The 15994-nt window shown below is 42.7% G+C and overlaps 1 protein-coding gene across 1 annotated transcript in view; it reads right to left on the minus strand.

Annotated features, from left to right (window-relative positions):
• Positions 1-269: 269 nt before the first annotated feature.
• Positions 270-15994, minus strand: part of baiap3 (BAI1 associated protein 3) — a 53858-nt gene continuing 38133 nt past the window's right edge. The window contains exons 23-34 of the mRNA XM_087839932.1: positions 15104-15244; positions 14863-14958; positions 14391-14606; positions 14192-14260; positions 14027-14106; positions 3824-3932; positions 3302-3373; positions 2195-2278; positions 1863-1983; positions 1665-1788; positions 1375-1580; positions 270-1145 (exon numbers count right to left, since the gene is read on the minus strand). Coding sequence (XP_087696058.1) covers positions 1042-1145; positions 1375-1580; positions 1665-1788; positions 1863-1983; positions 2195-2278; positions 3302-3373; positions 3824-3932; positions 14027-14106; positions 14192-14260; positions 14391-14606; positions 14863-14958; positions 15104-15244 — 1422 coding nt within the window. The 3' untranslated portion in view covers positions 270-1041. The remainder of the gene's footprint in view (positions 1146-1374; positions 1581-1664; positions 1789-1862; positions 1984-2194; positions 2279-3301; positions 3374-3823; positions 3933-14026; positions 14107-14191; positions 14261-14390; positions 14607-14862; positions 14959-15103; positions 15245-15994) is intronic.

Consider the following 15994-nt stretch of genomic DNA (forward strand, 5'->3'; position numbering starts at 1 on the left):
TGCTGAGATGACCATATTATAGATATCCCTCTCAGTGACATCATGTCAGATCGAAAAGCAGAAAAAACTGTCTGAAATTGAATGTTAGGGATTAGCTGCACATATGATGCCCTCATTATCTGAAAGTTTGTCCATATTTTAATGAGGAAATGCACAAACACGCAACATTTCAACCTTTTGTACACGGAGGATACATTTGTTTCTGGCGCTATGTCTGTAAAGTCAATCTGTCAGTTGAGCAAGTGGTGTCGCACAAAATACGGGAAGGAGTTCAAAGGATAGATCTTTCCAGCACTAAGGTAGCACTGTCTTTGGTCTCTTCGCTGACCCATCACAATCTTTGTGAGGAACAATCTGAAACGTTGAATGAACCCGAGCTGTGGCGTGTGCCTCAGGGGAACGTTAAGCCTTCCTGCTGCTCCTCCTGCTGCTGCTGAGTGAATGACTGGTGCAGTTTCCCAAAGCTGTGCATTATGTTTTCATGAGTTCTACTACAAATTTCTATTTAAAATTTAACTTATGAAATGGAAACTAAATGCGGGTTCAGGGTTTTACTTTCTTAATAGTCCTTCCCACAATTTATCTCCACAAAGTCATGAAGAATGTCAAACTTCCCTTCAACTAATGAGCATATCTGAGGTATAGACTTTGACTAAATACTGTTGGATGTGTAAGCTACTTCCACAAAATAGTTCTAAAATGTTAAATCTATCATATCAAAGAGTATACAACAAAGATAACGATTACCTCATTACAAAAAATATAGACTAGTAACATTTAGGATCAGCTATCCACTGAATTCTAAAATATAGTTTAACTGAGACAGCATCGAGTTGCACAGTGACAGGACGTTCATTCAGTAAGAAAACAGAAATATGCTTCACTGTCTTCCTTTTCTTTTCATTTTGGTATAATTACTCAACAAACAATACATCAGGGAGGGGAAAAAATCATTTCAATAGTGTAAACATTGTACCAGTACAAAAGCACATGTCGCAAGACGTGATCAGAAAACACCAACACAGGCAGCGCTGTCATCCTTTACTCTTCCTCCATTGACTTCTCAATTTCTTTCAGCCTGCGGACAAACTCCTGAGCCTCCCGGTCCCCGACGCGAGCTTCCAGCATCCCCATGATTGGCTTCTCTGGAGGCGAGAGAAAACAGATGAGCACAGTTTCTACACCTGACACAAATATCTCTTGATTGAATGGCTTTTCATGCTGCATTGAAGGAGTAATTGGAAACCCAGACTTACACCCCCTGGTCTTCAAGAAGCAAATATTATGTTTGAGTAAACAAAACGACGGCATAACCCCCCTCCCAAAAAAAAAACCCAAAACAAAATAAATGATACAGCCCGGAGCCGTATGTACCGCTGGGTTTACTGCGAGACAGATGCAGAATGACAGGCTGGACGCTCTTGCCAGCCGCTGAGGCGTTCGGTCTCCCCGGCCAGCAGAAGTCGCTGAGAGGAGCGACGGCTTCTCCAGCAAAATCGTTGGTGGACAGCCAATCGTAGTCCATCACAGTAAAGGTCAAACAGGCAAACCTGTGCCTGTACTGTTCAGGACTGACGTGGCTGCAAGACAATGGAATCAAACAAATCAGCCACAGGGTGTGTGCATATACACAGGGAGACCTAACAAAAGGGCAGAGTACTCACAAGTAAAAGAGCTCATCGAACACTGGGTGCAGCGTCTTAAGCTTCACTTGCGTGCGTTGACTCTTGGCCATAGGAAAGAGGTGGTGAGGACATAGCTCCACTATGACGAAGGGATCACTCAGACCTGAGGAAGTAGTGCGTTCAACTTTAATATTTAATTTAAGACAAAAATTTAAATTCATAAATTTACATATTTACCATTGGCATCCAGTGCAATAATATCGGCAGCATGCAGGATCTCCACTGTCAGGCGCTGCTCTGGAGCATCATAATAGCACTTCACGCTGATCCGACCGTAACGTGTATGTTTGAGAGTTTTCTGCAACATTAAGTATTGACAGAAATATTCAGCATGCATCCATCCTCATTTCGCGGGTTGTGTCGTGTCTTCAAAGGGCCGACGAGAAGGCAGATTTTTAATCAGAGGTATAACAACAGAAGAAAGAGCACTCTGCTGTCCAATCAATACTTCTTTCTTCACTTCAAAGGAGAACAAAATGAGATTGTCAGTCTTGTAGGTTGAAACGCACCTGGTGGGAAATCTTCTCTAGATAGTACTGTTCAATCAGCTCAAAGGATGAACATTTATTCAGCTTCAGCTCCTCATCCAAGACCTAAAACAGCATCGAGATTGTCACAAAGCGATCAATAGCATGATGGATAACGCAACATAAATCTGACCTTAAACCCACTTATCAAGATACCAGGAGCCAGACTAGTAGATGTACTAGTAGATGTTCACCACTAAAAGTGTGTGTAATGGAAAAAATGCAGAAATGTGCTTCTTTAATAAATCTTTGGACTTTACAGAAAGTGGAACTTGTAGAGTTTAACAATTTAGCAGAGCATCTGTCATAAAAACAAAAATATTTTAGAAATCTTTCAAAAAATTTAAAACTAAAAACTATATCACTTATTAGCCAAATAACAAGCTGAATTTAGATTTTTATACCCATACTAAACTTCTCTGGAAAGTTAGAAATTAATCAATGACATTTTAATGACATTTTTTTTAAATAAATAATGTATCTTACTGTTTTTTCCTTATGTAAAACTGAAATGCTGCAGTGTTATGCAACATTTTAGCATTAAAAATATTATTTTAATTAAAGACCTTGCACATACTGGTGAATTAACCATAACAGAAACATAAAAATATTATTATTATTATTTGGCAATTACCAACAATGACAATTTAGGGCAGCTGTGGCATATATAAATAAACCTGGCATTGGGTGGTGGTCTTATAATTTGGTTAAGCACTGTAGAAAATTTCCTTGTTTATGGAATCATGAACAGAGGAAAAATGCCAAAAATGTAAAAGTAAAAGTAACTGAAGTCATCAACATGTAAGTTCAGGGTAAAAGATCACGGCAGATTTAAGACTGGAAGACAAACGTGAACCATTAGTAAAACAGAAGAGCCGCCTGTCAAAATAAGCGTAATATTAAACGCAAGTTTTGTGAAAATTGTCTGTTTTGTTGCACTTTTTAAAATCTCAACTTTATCATATCATGTGCAGTGTGCACAACATTTTTCATGCACTTTTTTGTTTATAAAAATCAGGATACGTTTGGGAAAAGATGTACATTATTTATATAGCCGGCTCCTGATTGACAGGTTGGACGAGTTCCTACCTTGTAGTCTCCGCTCTTCATGTCTTCCAGGAACAGACCCTCTCCCCTAGCATGAAAGAACTGCAACAGAGTCTAAAGCGATTGAACAAAAGCATTAAACTCGGGAGCTGGGACTCATAACATTTATCCCTCTATTTTTGATAGACGTGTTGTTCACACAAACAGCATGAAACCTCTGGCAAACATTGCATCTGTCTGCCAGCCTCCAAATTCATGCCATGACTTTTCATGCAAATATGTCACGTCCTCTTCCAGCTGGTTAAATTGGAATTAGAATATACAACAGTTCCCACATTGTCATTCATAAGGGAGCTCACTTTGGCACTGAACTATTACCTCGTGTCTTCATGAATATCTGATATATGCTAATGATTGCACGCCAAAGAGCATACCGAGATAATTAAAGAATGCAAGAGGCAATGATAATCTTAACATATTAGACACATGTCTTTTTAAACAGACCATTCTTTTCAGTGGGCACACAGACTAAAAGGATTATTGTGCGATGCAGTAATCACTGACCTCTACTGTGTACTGAAAGCGGTTGTAAAACTCCACCTGGACACCCCTGTTTTCAGTGACCGTGTCCAGGATCATCCGCAGGAGGAGCTCCCACATGCTCTGGAGAACTCTACCAGGAAGCAGACAATGAGACACCCACACATGTGTGTTTACCAGCTCTTCCAATTACACCCCATGTACTCTCACTATGTTTTCACAGATAATAGCCCGATAATGAATACTTGTAAGTAGTGTAAGTGCTAAAGGCTATTATTATTATTGCAACGCTTACATTCATACACAAGCGCAGCATCTTATTTGCTGAGCTGTCACACATTTTATGTAGTGCAGCAGAATAGGGAAAATCTCTTTTTAAGAAAAGGAAACAATGGATTTTGTTGTGTAACTTGGTTCGTCGAGGAACATTTCATATGCGGTTGGAGTGAACCAGAAATCTATTTTGGGTTGGCTTGGATTCATTGTGGTTTTAACAATCAAATATATGCTGATCATGCAGTGTTTCATGTGCATGGGAAACATAAGGAACCAGGGGATATTTGGTGTGGTGCATACTGGCTGAACTCATATAAATCATATTTATAGTACAGTGCAAAAATCTTGAGCCACCCTTATACAGTTTATACAGTTCTAACAAGCCTAAAATTCATATTTAGTATGGCCTCCTTTATTCTCCAACACGACCTGAACTCTTTTAGGCAAGCTTTCTTGTAATTTCTCCAAGTCGTCCTCAGGAACAGTTCTCCAGGCTTCTTCAGGGACATTAGAAGTTCTTCTTTGGAAACTGGCTGCCTTTTCTTTTGTTTTTATCAAGACGATCCCAAACTCCTTTAATAATATTGAGGTCCAGGCTTTGGGGATGCCAGTTCTTAACCGATAGCGTTCCATTGTGGGTTTCCCTATCCTGGTATCTTTCACTGCAGTGTGTTTGGGATCATTGTTACAATGAAAAATGAAGCCGTGGCAGATGCTTTCCAGAGGGCATTGCATGATGGAGCTGAGTTCATAATCCCATCAACTTTGACAAGATTCACAACAACACTGACTGAAATGTGGCTGAAATTTATGACAGAGCCTCTGCCAGATTTTATTGGTTAGTCCAGTTTTGTGTAATTTCACACACCTCAGCCTCCTTGATTCCCTTCCACTGACACCATTTCTGTTGAGGCTTTGGTGAACAGTAGCTGGATCAACTGGAGGGCAGATACATCTCTCAGGTCCTTCGTCAAGTCTTTTTTTGCTATTTCTTAAGGACATGACTTTGAGATACTGTTGATCTGCTGTAGATAGTTTTTCAGGCCTGCCACTTCTTTTTTTTTGTCCTCCACTAGTCCAGTTTCCTGTGTCAAGATGTCAATTTTTGGCTGATAGCTCTTTGGGAATAACCTTGTTGTAGTACAATAAGGTGAATCCTAAAGTGCAAAAATAAAATCTTGCTATTTTATGCCTGTCAAACTGTGTTATCAGTGTCATAATTTCCCGTAGATTAAAAAATGGGGGCAATTATGAGCTTTTGCAGCAGGCTACTGAAAAACAAAAGGGTATGAGTTTTAAATTTGACCTTTGTTTTTTTGAAAGTGGTGATTTGCTAATTGCATTTGTGCTGCCACTGCTGGGGTGCAGTAGCTCCACCACCCCACTAGGGGGAGGAAGCGGGTTTGTGTACTCAAGTTTCTCTAGTAAATATAGAAAAAGTTCATGGAGTCTGGCCAAGTTGATACCAGCACACAAAATATTAGTTCTGAAGTTGGCTGTACTGGAGCTTGAGAAATATATGCTTGTAAGTATGATTATATTCTGTGTTCATGTTAAGCATGTGATGTAAAATGGGTTGTTGACTCTTATATTTGAAGCCAGCGGGTTAGCTGCACTGCCGATGCTAATTGTGTTAGCATGTCAATAGGAAATACCATTATGTGTTAGCATCAAGCTAGCGGGATTTGGAGTTACCATGTTTTCATTTAATTTTCTTGATTATACCAGCTATAATTCAAGTTGCCAAGTCTTCAGTCTGTACTTTGTAATGTGAGAAATATATTGTGTTCCGAATGTATGTTTTAATATGCTTTTCTTATGTTTGTAGTTTTACAGTGCCTTCATTAGGGAGACAAATAAACCCTGCAATGAGAACTGGAAGCCTTTGCCTCTCCTTTTGAAGAACTGTTTATCTATCTGCCAAACTGGGCATCAACGTACAGGGAGGGCAGAACAGTAAAAAAGCATCATTCTCATCAGCCAGATAGTTCTCTAAAAGAAAGGATGGATGAGACGCTGGAAACAAGGTCAAAAGTGTCCAGTTCTTTACGTTCCAGCCAGCTTACATCATCATCTACTGCTGCCGCCAGAGCACGAGCAAAAGCGGAAGCTGCCCGTGCTCAGCTCTCCTTTGCCAAGCAGGAAGCCAGCATCCTAAAACAACAGGCTGAGCAGCTTAAAAAGAAAGCAGATCTGGATGCAGAGCTACACATACTCAAATCACAGAAGGCAGCTGCAGCAGCACTAGCTGAGGCTCAAGCTTGGGAAGCATCTGCGCAAGAGAGTGAGCATCCACAACAGCCCCAGCTGGACGACATGCAGCAAATCAGCCCAATAGAACGAGTCCAAGAGTATGTGCAACAACAATCAGAACTCGGCGACGATCTGCAGACTCCACCAGTTAATCATCCAGAACTCCTATCTTCTCTGGTGCCACAGCCAGCCACGGCCATCGATGCAACACCAAAAGCTCACAAAGAACCAAGTATCCATCAGCCCAGTAGGAGCAACAAACAAGAATTCACACCTTTGCCAGTCTTCCGTGCTTTGAGCCCAAAGAGAGAATCTTGCAACTGGAGCTATGGAGGCGAGCCAGCAAACTATGGTCGATTTCACCATCCTCAGTCTAAGGTATGGACACCCACACCTGTAAGGAGTAGTCATGCTGACACATCTGATCTAACGAGATACCTGATACGGAAAGAGATGATCAGCTCAGGCCTGCTGAGGTTTGATGATCGACCAGAAAATTACTGGGCTTGGAAGGCTTCCTTTCTAAGTTCAATTCAAGATCTGGATGTAACACCTCAAGAAGAGCTAGACCTGCTATCCAAATGGCTCGGGCCACAATCAGCAGCACAAGCCAAGCGAGTCAGGGCTGCGTACATAAACAATCCCACTGCAGGTCTTCAGATGGTGTGGCAGAGGCTCGAAGAGTGTTTTGGAGCACCAGAAGTCATTGAACATGCACTTTTAAAGAAAATTCAGGATTTTCCGAAGCTGACGAACAGAGACAACCAGCATTTGAGAGAGTTGGGGGATCTTCTGCTAGAACTTCATGCTGCAAAGACAAGCGGTCATCTCCCAGGCCTTTCACACCTCGATACAGCCCACGGGGTGAATCCGATTCTGGAAAAACTCCCATACAACCTCCAGGAGAAGTGGGTTACAGCTGCCTCGAGGTTCAAGAGAGAGAATGCAGTGTCTTATCCTCCATTTTCATTTTTTGTGAAATTTGTGAACGAAGAAGCTAAAATTCGTAATGACCCGAGTTTTTCTTGTGTCACCGCTGCCAACACCAATAATCCTAGATTCGAGAGAATGACACAACAGAAGTATCGTTCACATGTCTCTGCTAAGAGGACGGAGATAGCAAGTAATCTGGCAGCCAGCCCAAACGTTCCTACAGGCAAGAACAACTTGGACCCCGATAAACAGTGTCCTCTACACTGCAAGCCTCACCCTCTCAGAAAATGCCGCCTTTTCAAAAGTAAGACCCTGGAGGAAAGAAAGGCATACTTAAAGGACAAGAACATTTGTTTCAAGTGTTGTTCTTCTGTGCAGCACATGGCCAAAGATTGTCCTAAATCAGTGCAGTGCACAGATTGTGGTAGTGAAAGACATATCACCGCACTACACCCCAATCCTCGTCCACGAAATGTAGAGAGCCTGGTGGCTAGTGAAGGGTATGGCGGGGAGGAAAGAGAAGGAGAAGCAAGTGTGGCTGACGTGACATCAAAATGCACAGAAGTATGCGGAGACTCAGTTGGTTCAAGGTCATGCTCTAAGATATGTTTGGTCAGAGTGTATCCTGCTGGACAACCAGAGAAAGCTGTCAAGATGTATGCTGTTCTAGACGAACAAAGCAATCGCTCCTTGGCCAAAACATACTTTTTTGACATCTTCAACATTGAAGGACGGCTTGAGCCGTATACACTGAAAACATGCTCAGGTGTTATGGAGATAGCAGGGAGACGAGCCCGTGACTTCATTTTGGAGTCCCTTGATGGCACCACTCAGCTTCCCCTGCCTACTCTTATTGAGTGTGATATGATACCTGATGATAGGACGGAAATCCCATCCCCAGAAGTCACTCAGTACTACCCACATCTGAAGGCAATCAAGGGAAAAATCCCAGAAATTGATCCAGAAGCTGACATCCTCCTTCTCCTTGGCAGAGATATTCTGCGTGTGCACAAAGTCAGAGAACAGCATAATGGTCTCCATAATGAACCATATGCTCAACGACTTGACCTTGGTTGGGTGATCGTAGGGGAAGTGTGTCTGGGAGAAGTGCATAAGACATCCAACATCTGTGTATACAAGACCAACATTCTACCAAATGGACGAGCTTCACTCTTGAGTGCATGCCCAAACAATATGCAAGTCAAAGAAAAGCTTGGTTGTCACACCTCAAAACTAAGTCTTCAAAGCTCTGCACAACACTTGAAAAGTAAGGAAAGTGAGTTTGCCAGTCAGGTGTTTCAAAGGACACAACATGACGACGTCCCGGCAATGTCAATCGATGACGAGAGTTTCTTGAAGACATTAGATGAACAAGTCTATAAAGACAGTTACAATACTTGGGTTTCCCCATTACCTTTTCGGTCACCACGAAACCACCTTCCCAATAACAGACCTCAAGCATTAAAGCGTCTTGCATCTCTTCGGAGAACTTTGGAGAAAAAACCACAAATGAGGAAACACTTCATCGATTTCATGCAAAGAATGTTTGTTGAAAAGCAAGCAGAGCCGGCCCCTCCATTAAAAGAAGGTGAGGAAAGGTGGTATCTACCGATATTTGGGGTTTATCACCCACAAAAACCTGACCAGATAAGGGTAGTGTTCGATTCAAGTGCCAAACATGAAGGGGTTTCCCTCAATGATGTGCTCCTGAGTGGACCCGACTTGAACAACACTCTCCTTGGGGTTCTGATCCGCTTCCGCAGAGAACCTATAGCAGTTACAGCGGATGTGCAGCAGATGTTCTACTGCTTCAAGGTGTGCGAGGAACATCGCAACTTTCTGAGGTTCTTATGGTATGAAAACAATGATCTCCAAAAAGCAGTGAAAGAGTTTCGAATGACAGTACATGTATTTGGCAACAGTCCATCACCAGCAGTTGCCATTTACTGCCTCAGACGAGCTGCTAAGCAAGCAGATGACTCCACTACCAGTGCAAGGGAGTTCATCACACGCAATTTTTATGTGGATGATGGACTTGCATCTTTTCCTAATGAAGCAGAAGCCACTGGTGTCCTGCGCACTGCCCAAGCGATGCTAGCTAAATCAAACATTAAGCTACACAAGATTGCATCGAACAGCAGCAGTGTTATGCAAGCATTCCCACCAGAAGACTTGGCCAAGGATTTGAAAGATCTAGACTTAGGAGTGGAGTCACTACCTCTTCAGAGGAGTCTAGGTCTAATTTGGAGTCTGGAGACAGACAACTTCACCTTCTGTGTGTCGAGGGAGGAGAAGCCCTTGACAAAAAGAGGAATTTTGTCTGCAGTGAACAGTTTATTTGACCCTTTGGGATTTGTAGTGCCAGTCACAGTGGGAGGAAGACATTTAGTGAGAAACCTCTCCGTTGAACAGTATGACTGGGACACACCATTGCCAGCTTCAAAACAAGAACACTGGAAACTCTGGAAAGACTCTATGAAAGACTTAGATCAGCTCCAGATCCCAAGACTATATGTTCCAGTGTCTTTGTCTACACAGACTCAGCACAGAGAGTTGTGCGTGTTTTCAGATGCATCAGTCATGGCTATAGCTGCTGTGGCTTACTTGAAAACAATTTCTGCAACAGGAGAGATCCACGTGGGATTTGTTATGGCAAAGGCAAAGCTGGCCCCACACCCAGTGCACACCGTGCCCCGTCTTGAGCTTTGTGCTGCGGTTTTGGCAACTGAAATGGCAGTCTTCATCCAAGATGAAATGGATATTGACATTCATTCTGTGACGTACTATACTGACCGCAAGATAGTACTTGGCTACATATATAACACCTCACGCAGGTTTTATGTCTATGTGTCAAACAGGATAGCACAGATCAGAAAGTCGTCTCGTCCAGATCAGTAGCATTACATCACCACTGAGGAAAACCCAGCAGACCATGGAACTCGGCCAACAACTGCTGCAGCTCTCAAAAGCACCAATTGGTTCACGGGACCATCATTTCTATTGGGCCCTTCACAACGACTCCTTCCCCAGAGTGATGACTTTGAGCTGATACATCCGGAGGTGGATCCAGAAGTTCGCCCTGAAGTAACGACCTTCAGCACAATGGTTAAAGAAAGCTCGCTTGGAGCTCAAAGGTTTCTTGCATTTTCCACTTGGAGAGCTTTGACTCGTGCAGTCTCCACATTAATCAAAAAGGCAAGGAGTGTTGCAGATACACATGGTGGCAACACTGGAGATGAAGATGAACAAGCAGTAACAGTGATCATTAAAACTGCACAACAAGATGCCTTTGCAAGGGAGTTGCAGTGTCTAGCCAAAGGGGACCAAATCCCAAAACAAAGTCCATTGCGAAAGCTGACACCATTTCTGGACAAAGATAGACTATTAAGAGTTGGCGGCCGTATGTCCTCAACTGATATGTCTTTTGATGATAGACATCCTCTGGTCATTCCCAAGACGCACATTGCTACATTATTGGTCAGAAGATATCACGAACAGTCTGCGCACCAAGGACGCCATTTCACGGAGGGAGCTATTAGGTTGGCAGGACTTTGGCTGATTGGGGGAAAAAGACTTGTATCTAGTGTGATACACAAATGTGTAACTTGCAAAAGGCTGAGAGGTAAAATGGAGGACCAGAAGATGTCAGACTTGCCATCTGAAAGACTTTCACCAGATCCACCATTTACTCATGTAGGGTTGGATGTGTTTGGACCTTGGATGGTGACTGCCCGAAGAACAAGAGGAGGGCATGCGGAAAGTAAACGATGGGCAGTAATGTTCACTTGTTTGACTACCAGAGCTGTGCACATTGAGGTTATAGAGACTATGACCACTACAAGCTTCATCAATGGGCTCAGACGTTTTATTGCCATAAGAGGGCCGATCAAAACAATCAGATCAGACCGGGGAACAAATTTCACTGGAGCCTGTAAAGAACTCAGACTTGACACATCAGATTCTGAGGTGAGGAGTTACCTTAAAGGCAACAAGTGTACTTGGATATTCAATCCTCCCCACTCTTCCCACATGGGTGGGGTGTGGGAGAGGATGATTGGCATCGCTCGGCGAATCTTAGATGCTCTTCTTCTGAAGCTGAATCCATCGTACCTCACACATGAGACACTTGTCACCCTGATGGCAGAGGTTACCGCCATTCTAAATTCAAGACCATTGGTCTCAGTGTCTTCTGACCCAGAAGCACCGGCAGTTCTCACCCCATCAATGTTGTTGACACAGAAACGAGATACATTGACTGCTCCCTCTGGGGATTTTGATGTTAATGATCTGTCCAACAAACACTGGAAAAGGGTCCAAGCACTTGCTGATGCATTTTGGAAGAGGTGGAAAACGGAGTATCTGACCACGCTTCAAACACAGAGAAAGTGGACAACAGAAAAGCCAAACCTTCAAGTGGGAGATGTTGTACTGATGAAGGATTCGCAAGTAAAAAGGACTGAGTGGCCTGTTGGACTTGTGCTTAAAGCCATTCCTAGCCAAGATCATAGAGTACGTAAGGTGGAGGTGAAGGTAGTCAAGAATGGCACTCCTAAAGTGTATTTGCGGCCAGTGTCGGAGGTTGTTTTACTACTACATCCAGAGAATGGTTAGTGGTATAATTCATTATGCCAGGCGGGGAGTGTGCTGCCACTGCTGGGGTGCAGTAGCTCCACCACCCCACTAGGGGGAGGAAGCGGGTTTGTGTACTCAAGTTTCTTTAGTAAATATAGAAAAAGTTCATGGAGTCTGGCCAAGTTGATACCAGCACACAAAATATTAGTTCTGAAGTTGGCTGTACTGGAGCTTGAGAAATATATGCTTGTAAGTATGATTATATTCTGTGTTCATGTTAAGCATGTGATGTAAAATGGGTTGTTGACTCTTATATTTGAAGCCAGCGGGTTAGCTGCACTGCCGATGCTAATTGTGTTAGCATGTCAATAGGAAATACCATTATGTGTTAGCATCAAGCTAGCGGGATTTGGAGTTACCATGTTTTCATTTAATTTTCTTGATTATACCAGCTATAATTCAAGTTGCTAAGTCTTCAGTCTGTACTTTGTAATGTGAGAAATATATTGTGTTCCGAATGTATGTTTTAATATGCTTTTCTTATGTTTGTAGTTTTACAGTGCCTTCATTAGGGAGACAAATAAACCCTGCAATGAGAACTGGAAGCCTTTGCCTCTCCTTTTGAAGAACTGTTTATCTATCTGCCAAACTGGGCATCAACGTACAGGGAGGGCAGAACAGCATTGTTACGTGTCTTTTTAGGCTTGAATGATTCATAGATCTGCGTTAAGTGGCTTAAATGAACCAAAAAACAAATAAAAACATTCCTCTGAAAAAGCCTGGAAAAGATACAAGCACTGGACGGAAAATTAGTGAAAAAGCAGTCAGTGTTAAAGAAATCATCCAAAGCTCCAGAAAGCCTGGAGAACTTTTGCTCAAGACCACCTTGAAACATTACGAGAAAGTCTAGATCCTTGGATGCTTGCATCAGTGTTATGCACATCTTAAGTTAGTATAAAGATGCCATACTTTGAAATAAGCCTCAGAACAGTCTTTTCCTGCTACAGTCAAACTTATTTTCACAGTATTTTGACTATCACTCAAATTAATGTTCTGATTAGTTTTGCATGTGTGCCTAAGGAGCTTGGAAAGAAAAGCGTCTGGACTTCTTTAAGTTGCTTGAAGACATTTCACCTCTCATCCGAGAAGCTTCTTCAGTTCTAGGGTCAAATGGTGGAGTCCCAGATTTAAATTCTGTGGGAGTAACCCACCAAGAGGGACAATGAACCCCCTAATGATCCTCTACCTAATCACATGAGCCAAGGTGTGGAAATGGGCGTAGGTCACAATCAGCCAAGGTTTTGGGTGAACTCATTGTGAAACCTAGGCCCACCCTGTGAATTCCTGAGGTCAGGTGACCCAGGATGTGAGAGGGCGTTAAGGCATCTGAGAAGGGATCTCAAAACTGGATTGGCAGACAGTTGGTGTCGTAAACCACCGACTCTGTTCAAAGATGGTCGCTCACATCAGACACCAAGTAGGGAGGATAAGAAGGACAAACGCAACAACATTGCCATCCCCTATGTAGGTTTCACAATGAGCTCACCCGAAACCTTGGCTGATTGTGACCTACACCCATTTCCACACCTTGGCTCATGTGATTAGGTAGAGGATCATTAGGGGGTTCATTGTCCCTCTTGGTGGGTTACTCCCACGGAGCTTAAATCTGGGACTCTCCACCATTTGACTCTAGAACTGAAGAAGCTTCTCGGATGAGAGGTGAAACATCTTCAAGCAACTTAAAGAAGTTGCTTGAAGAAGACACTTTTCTTTCTCTCTCTTCTTCTTTCTCTTTTCTTTCCAAGCTCATTAGACTACGATGACCTGGATGACTGAGAACCTTCACAGACATTTGCATGTATGCCTCTTCAACTATGAGCTGCATGTGCCCATTCTGATTTCTCATGTTCTTTGTTATGTTCATGTTCTGTCTTGTGTATGACATGATTCAGTGGTTTTGTACTGAATGTCTATTTCTTTTAGCACAATTGTGACTCACAACAGTTATTAACGCATTAAAGTCTACCTCCCCCCTGCCTTGTTTGGCATCTTGTGATGACATTGCATAGTGACTCAAAAAGCAAGTTTTGCTAAAGGCAACAAAAAAAAAGTCTGTGTGCTGTTTTTTTTTTTAGAAAGAAATGCAAGAAAAAACACTTGAATATTAATAGTAAAAAGAGAATTAAAAAGTACCTGGTTAGATTTTCTTTTACAAGGTTTTCTGTCAGGATGACCATAGTGTCTTGTAAGTACTTCATGAGAGGGGAAACAGCCTGGGAGAATGTCACACATTACATAAATACCACGAAACACCGCTAATATAAGGGTAAAAAAGGCTAGGCGGCTATTGCTACATACGTCATCATTGTTGATGGAGTCAGGAGACAGGCTGATGTGCTGGATGTACCTCCGCAGCTCAGGCAGCATCTGCACAGGAATATTTAGTCACAGATGTTCATGAAGGTGCATACTTCAAGTATATAGATGTCTGGATACGCTCAAAAAGTTCTACAAACTGGTTTGTGAGAAACAGGAAAATTATACTCCTCGTGTTCACCTTGTCAGTGAGCAGTGTGATGAGGCGTTTAGCTTCTCTCTGCAGATCCAGGTCCATGTTGAACAGCTGTCCATTCAGAGCCTTGTAAACCTGCTCTTTCCCCTCCACCCCGCATGACTCCTCCATGGCGCGCTCCACACCCTGCCAGTCCAGGTCCCGGGGCAGGTGACCCAGGAAAACACGCACATGCTCTGTGTTGTTCAGGGCAATGCAGAGCTAGCAGAAAGCGAGGAGGAGCAAAGGCGGAGAAACAGAGGGTAGAGGTGGAGAAAAAAAGAAGGAAAAGAAGCAGGGCTACAGAGAAGTGGAGGGATTGAGTTTGAGTGTAAATGATTGATGACGACAAGAAGCAACTGCTTTGTTTTTGTGTGTATAACTCTCCCGCTGAGCCCTTTGTGTTGACAGAGAGCTTGCTGACATCGTTGACGTAATTCTGTGCCCACCCCCGGTTCTGTCTTGCTACAGGCGTTACCTGCACTGTGAAACTCTTGTGGTCTCGGCCCAGCTGGTTCCTCTCAATCTTGTGCGTTATCATCTCTGAGTAGCACACGGCCTCACTGCAGAAATTCTGCAGCAGATAAAATCAGTCTTGTCATTACGGCACAGCTCCCTCAGTTTCCTTTATGATTTTGACTGATAAACTGTATGTGTCATGTTTCTATGTGCACAGAATATGAGTATGTGAGTGTGGCAACACTATAAGTGGCACTCACGTCTGTCAAACGTGTGACAAAGATGAAGGCCCCCGCAGAGTCTGGCCAGGCCAGCTGGACCCAGATCTCGCGTACCTGGCTGAAGCAAGCTGTCACTTCAACTGCTGAGGAACTGTGCTTGGCTTGCTGCAAAGGTTCAAGCTACTCACAAAAAATAAAATCAATCTTAAAAAAGACAAAGCATGGATTTCCTAATATTTACTTTTTTTTTTTAACTTGCATGAAAATCTGTAACGTTTTAGCATATTTTGCAAGCAGGGAATGAATAACTGTTTTAAACTTAACACGGTAAAACATTTTAATGTAGTTCCAAGGAGGTATATGACCTGCGATTAAAAAATAGGCAGTTAAGTCATAAAAGACAGATCTGATTTAAAATTTCCCCTTTAAGGTCATATAGTTGTAAAGCTCACTTCCAATGCTGCTCCTTCTAATTGGATCACTTCTATTACAGCTCATAGTTCTTCTATTTTTTTAGCCTTTATTAGAAAGTGAAGCAGTGAATATAGACAGGAAAGTGGGGAAAGAAAGAAGGGGAAGACACGCAGCAAAGGGCTACGAGCTGGACTTTGGTGTCAGCCATTATCTGCCAGCACACAGCGCAGTTTTTTGACTTGGCCAAATTCATATCAATTTGAAGAGGACCTATTTTGACACAGTGGACCTGAGTGATCTACCCATAGCAGCAACACTGGAAGTGGTCCAGTGGAGTACGCAAAGAAGACCTTGGAAGGAAGATTGGCAAATCAGGTAAGGATGTGGTTTCTTTTTTATTTCTTTAATCACTTCTTGTGAACAACAAGTTTTTTACACTGCATTTGTGGAGCACTATAACATCTCAACTGATCGAGGGACTGGCTGATCAGCTAATGAATGCTAGCTTATAGCGCC

The sequence above is a fragment of the Neolamprologus brichardi genome, chromosome 4, assembly GCF_056152115.1.
Source record: "Neolamprologus brichardi isolate AB-2024 chromosome 4, ASM5615211v1, whole genome shotgun sequence".
Taxonomy (NCBI): Eukaryota; Metazoa; Chordata; class Actinopteri; order Cichliformes; family Cichlidae; genus Neolamprologus; species Neolamprologus brichardi.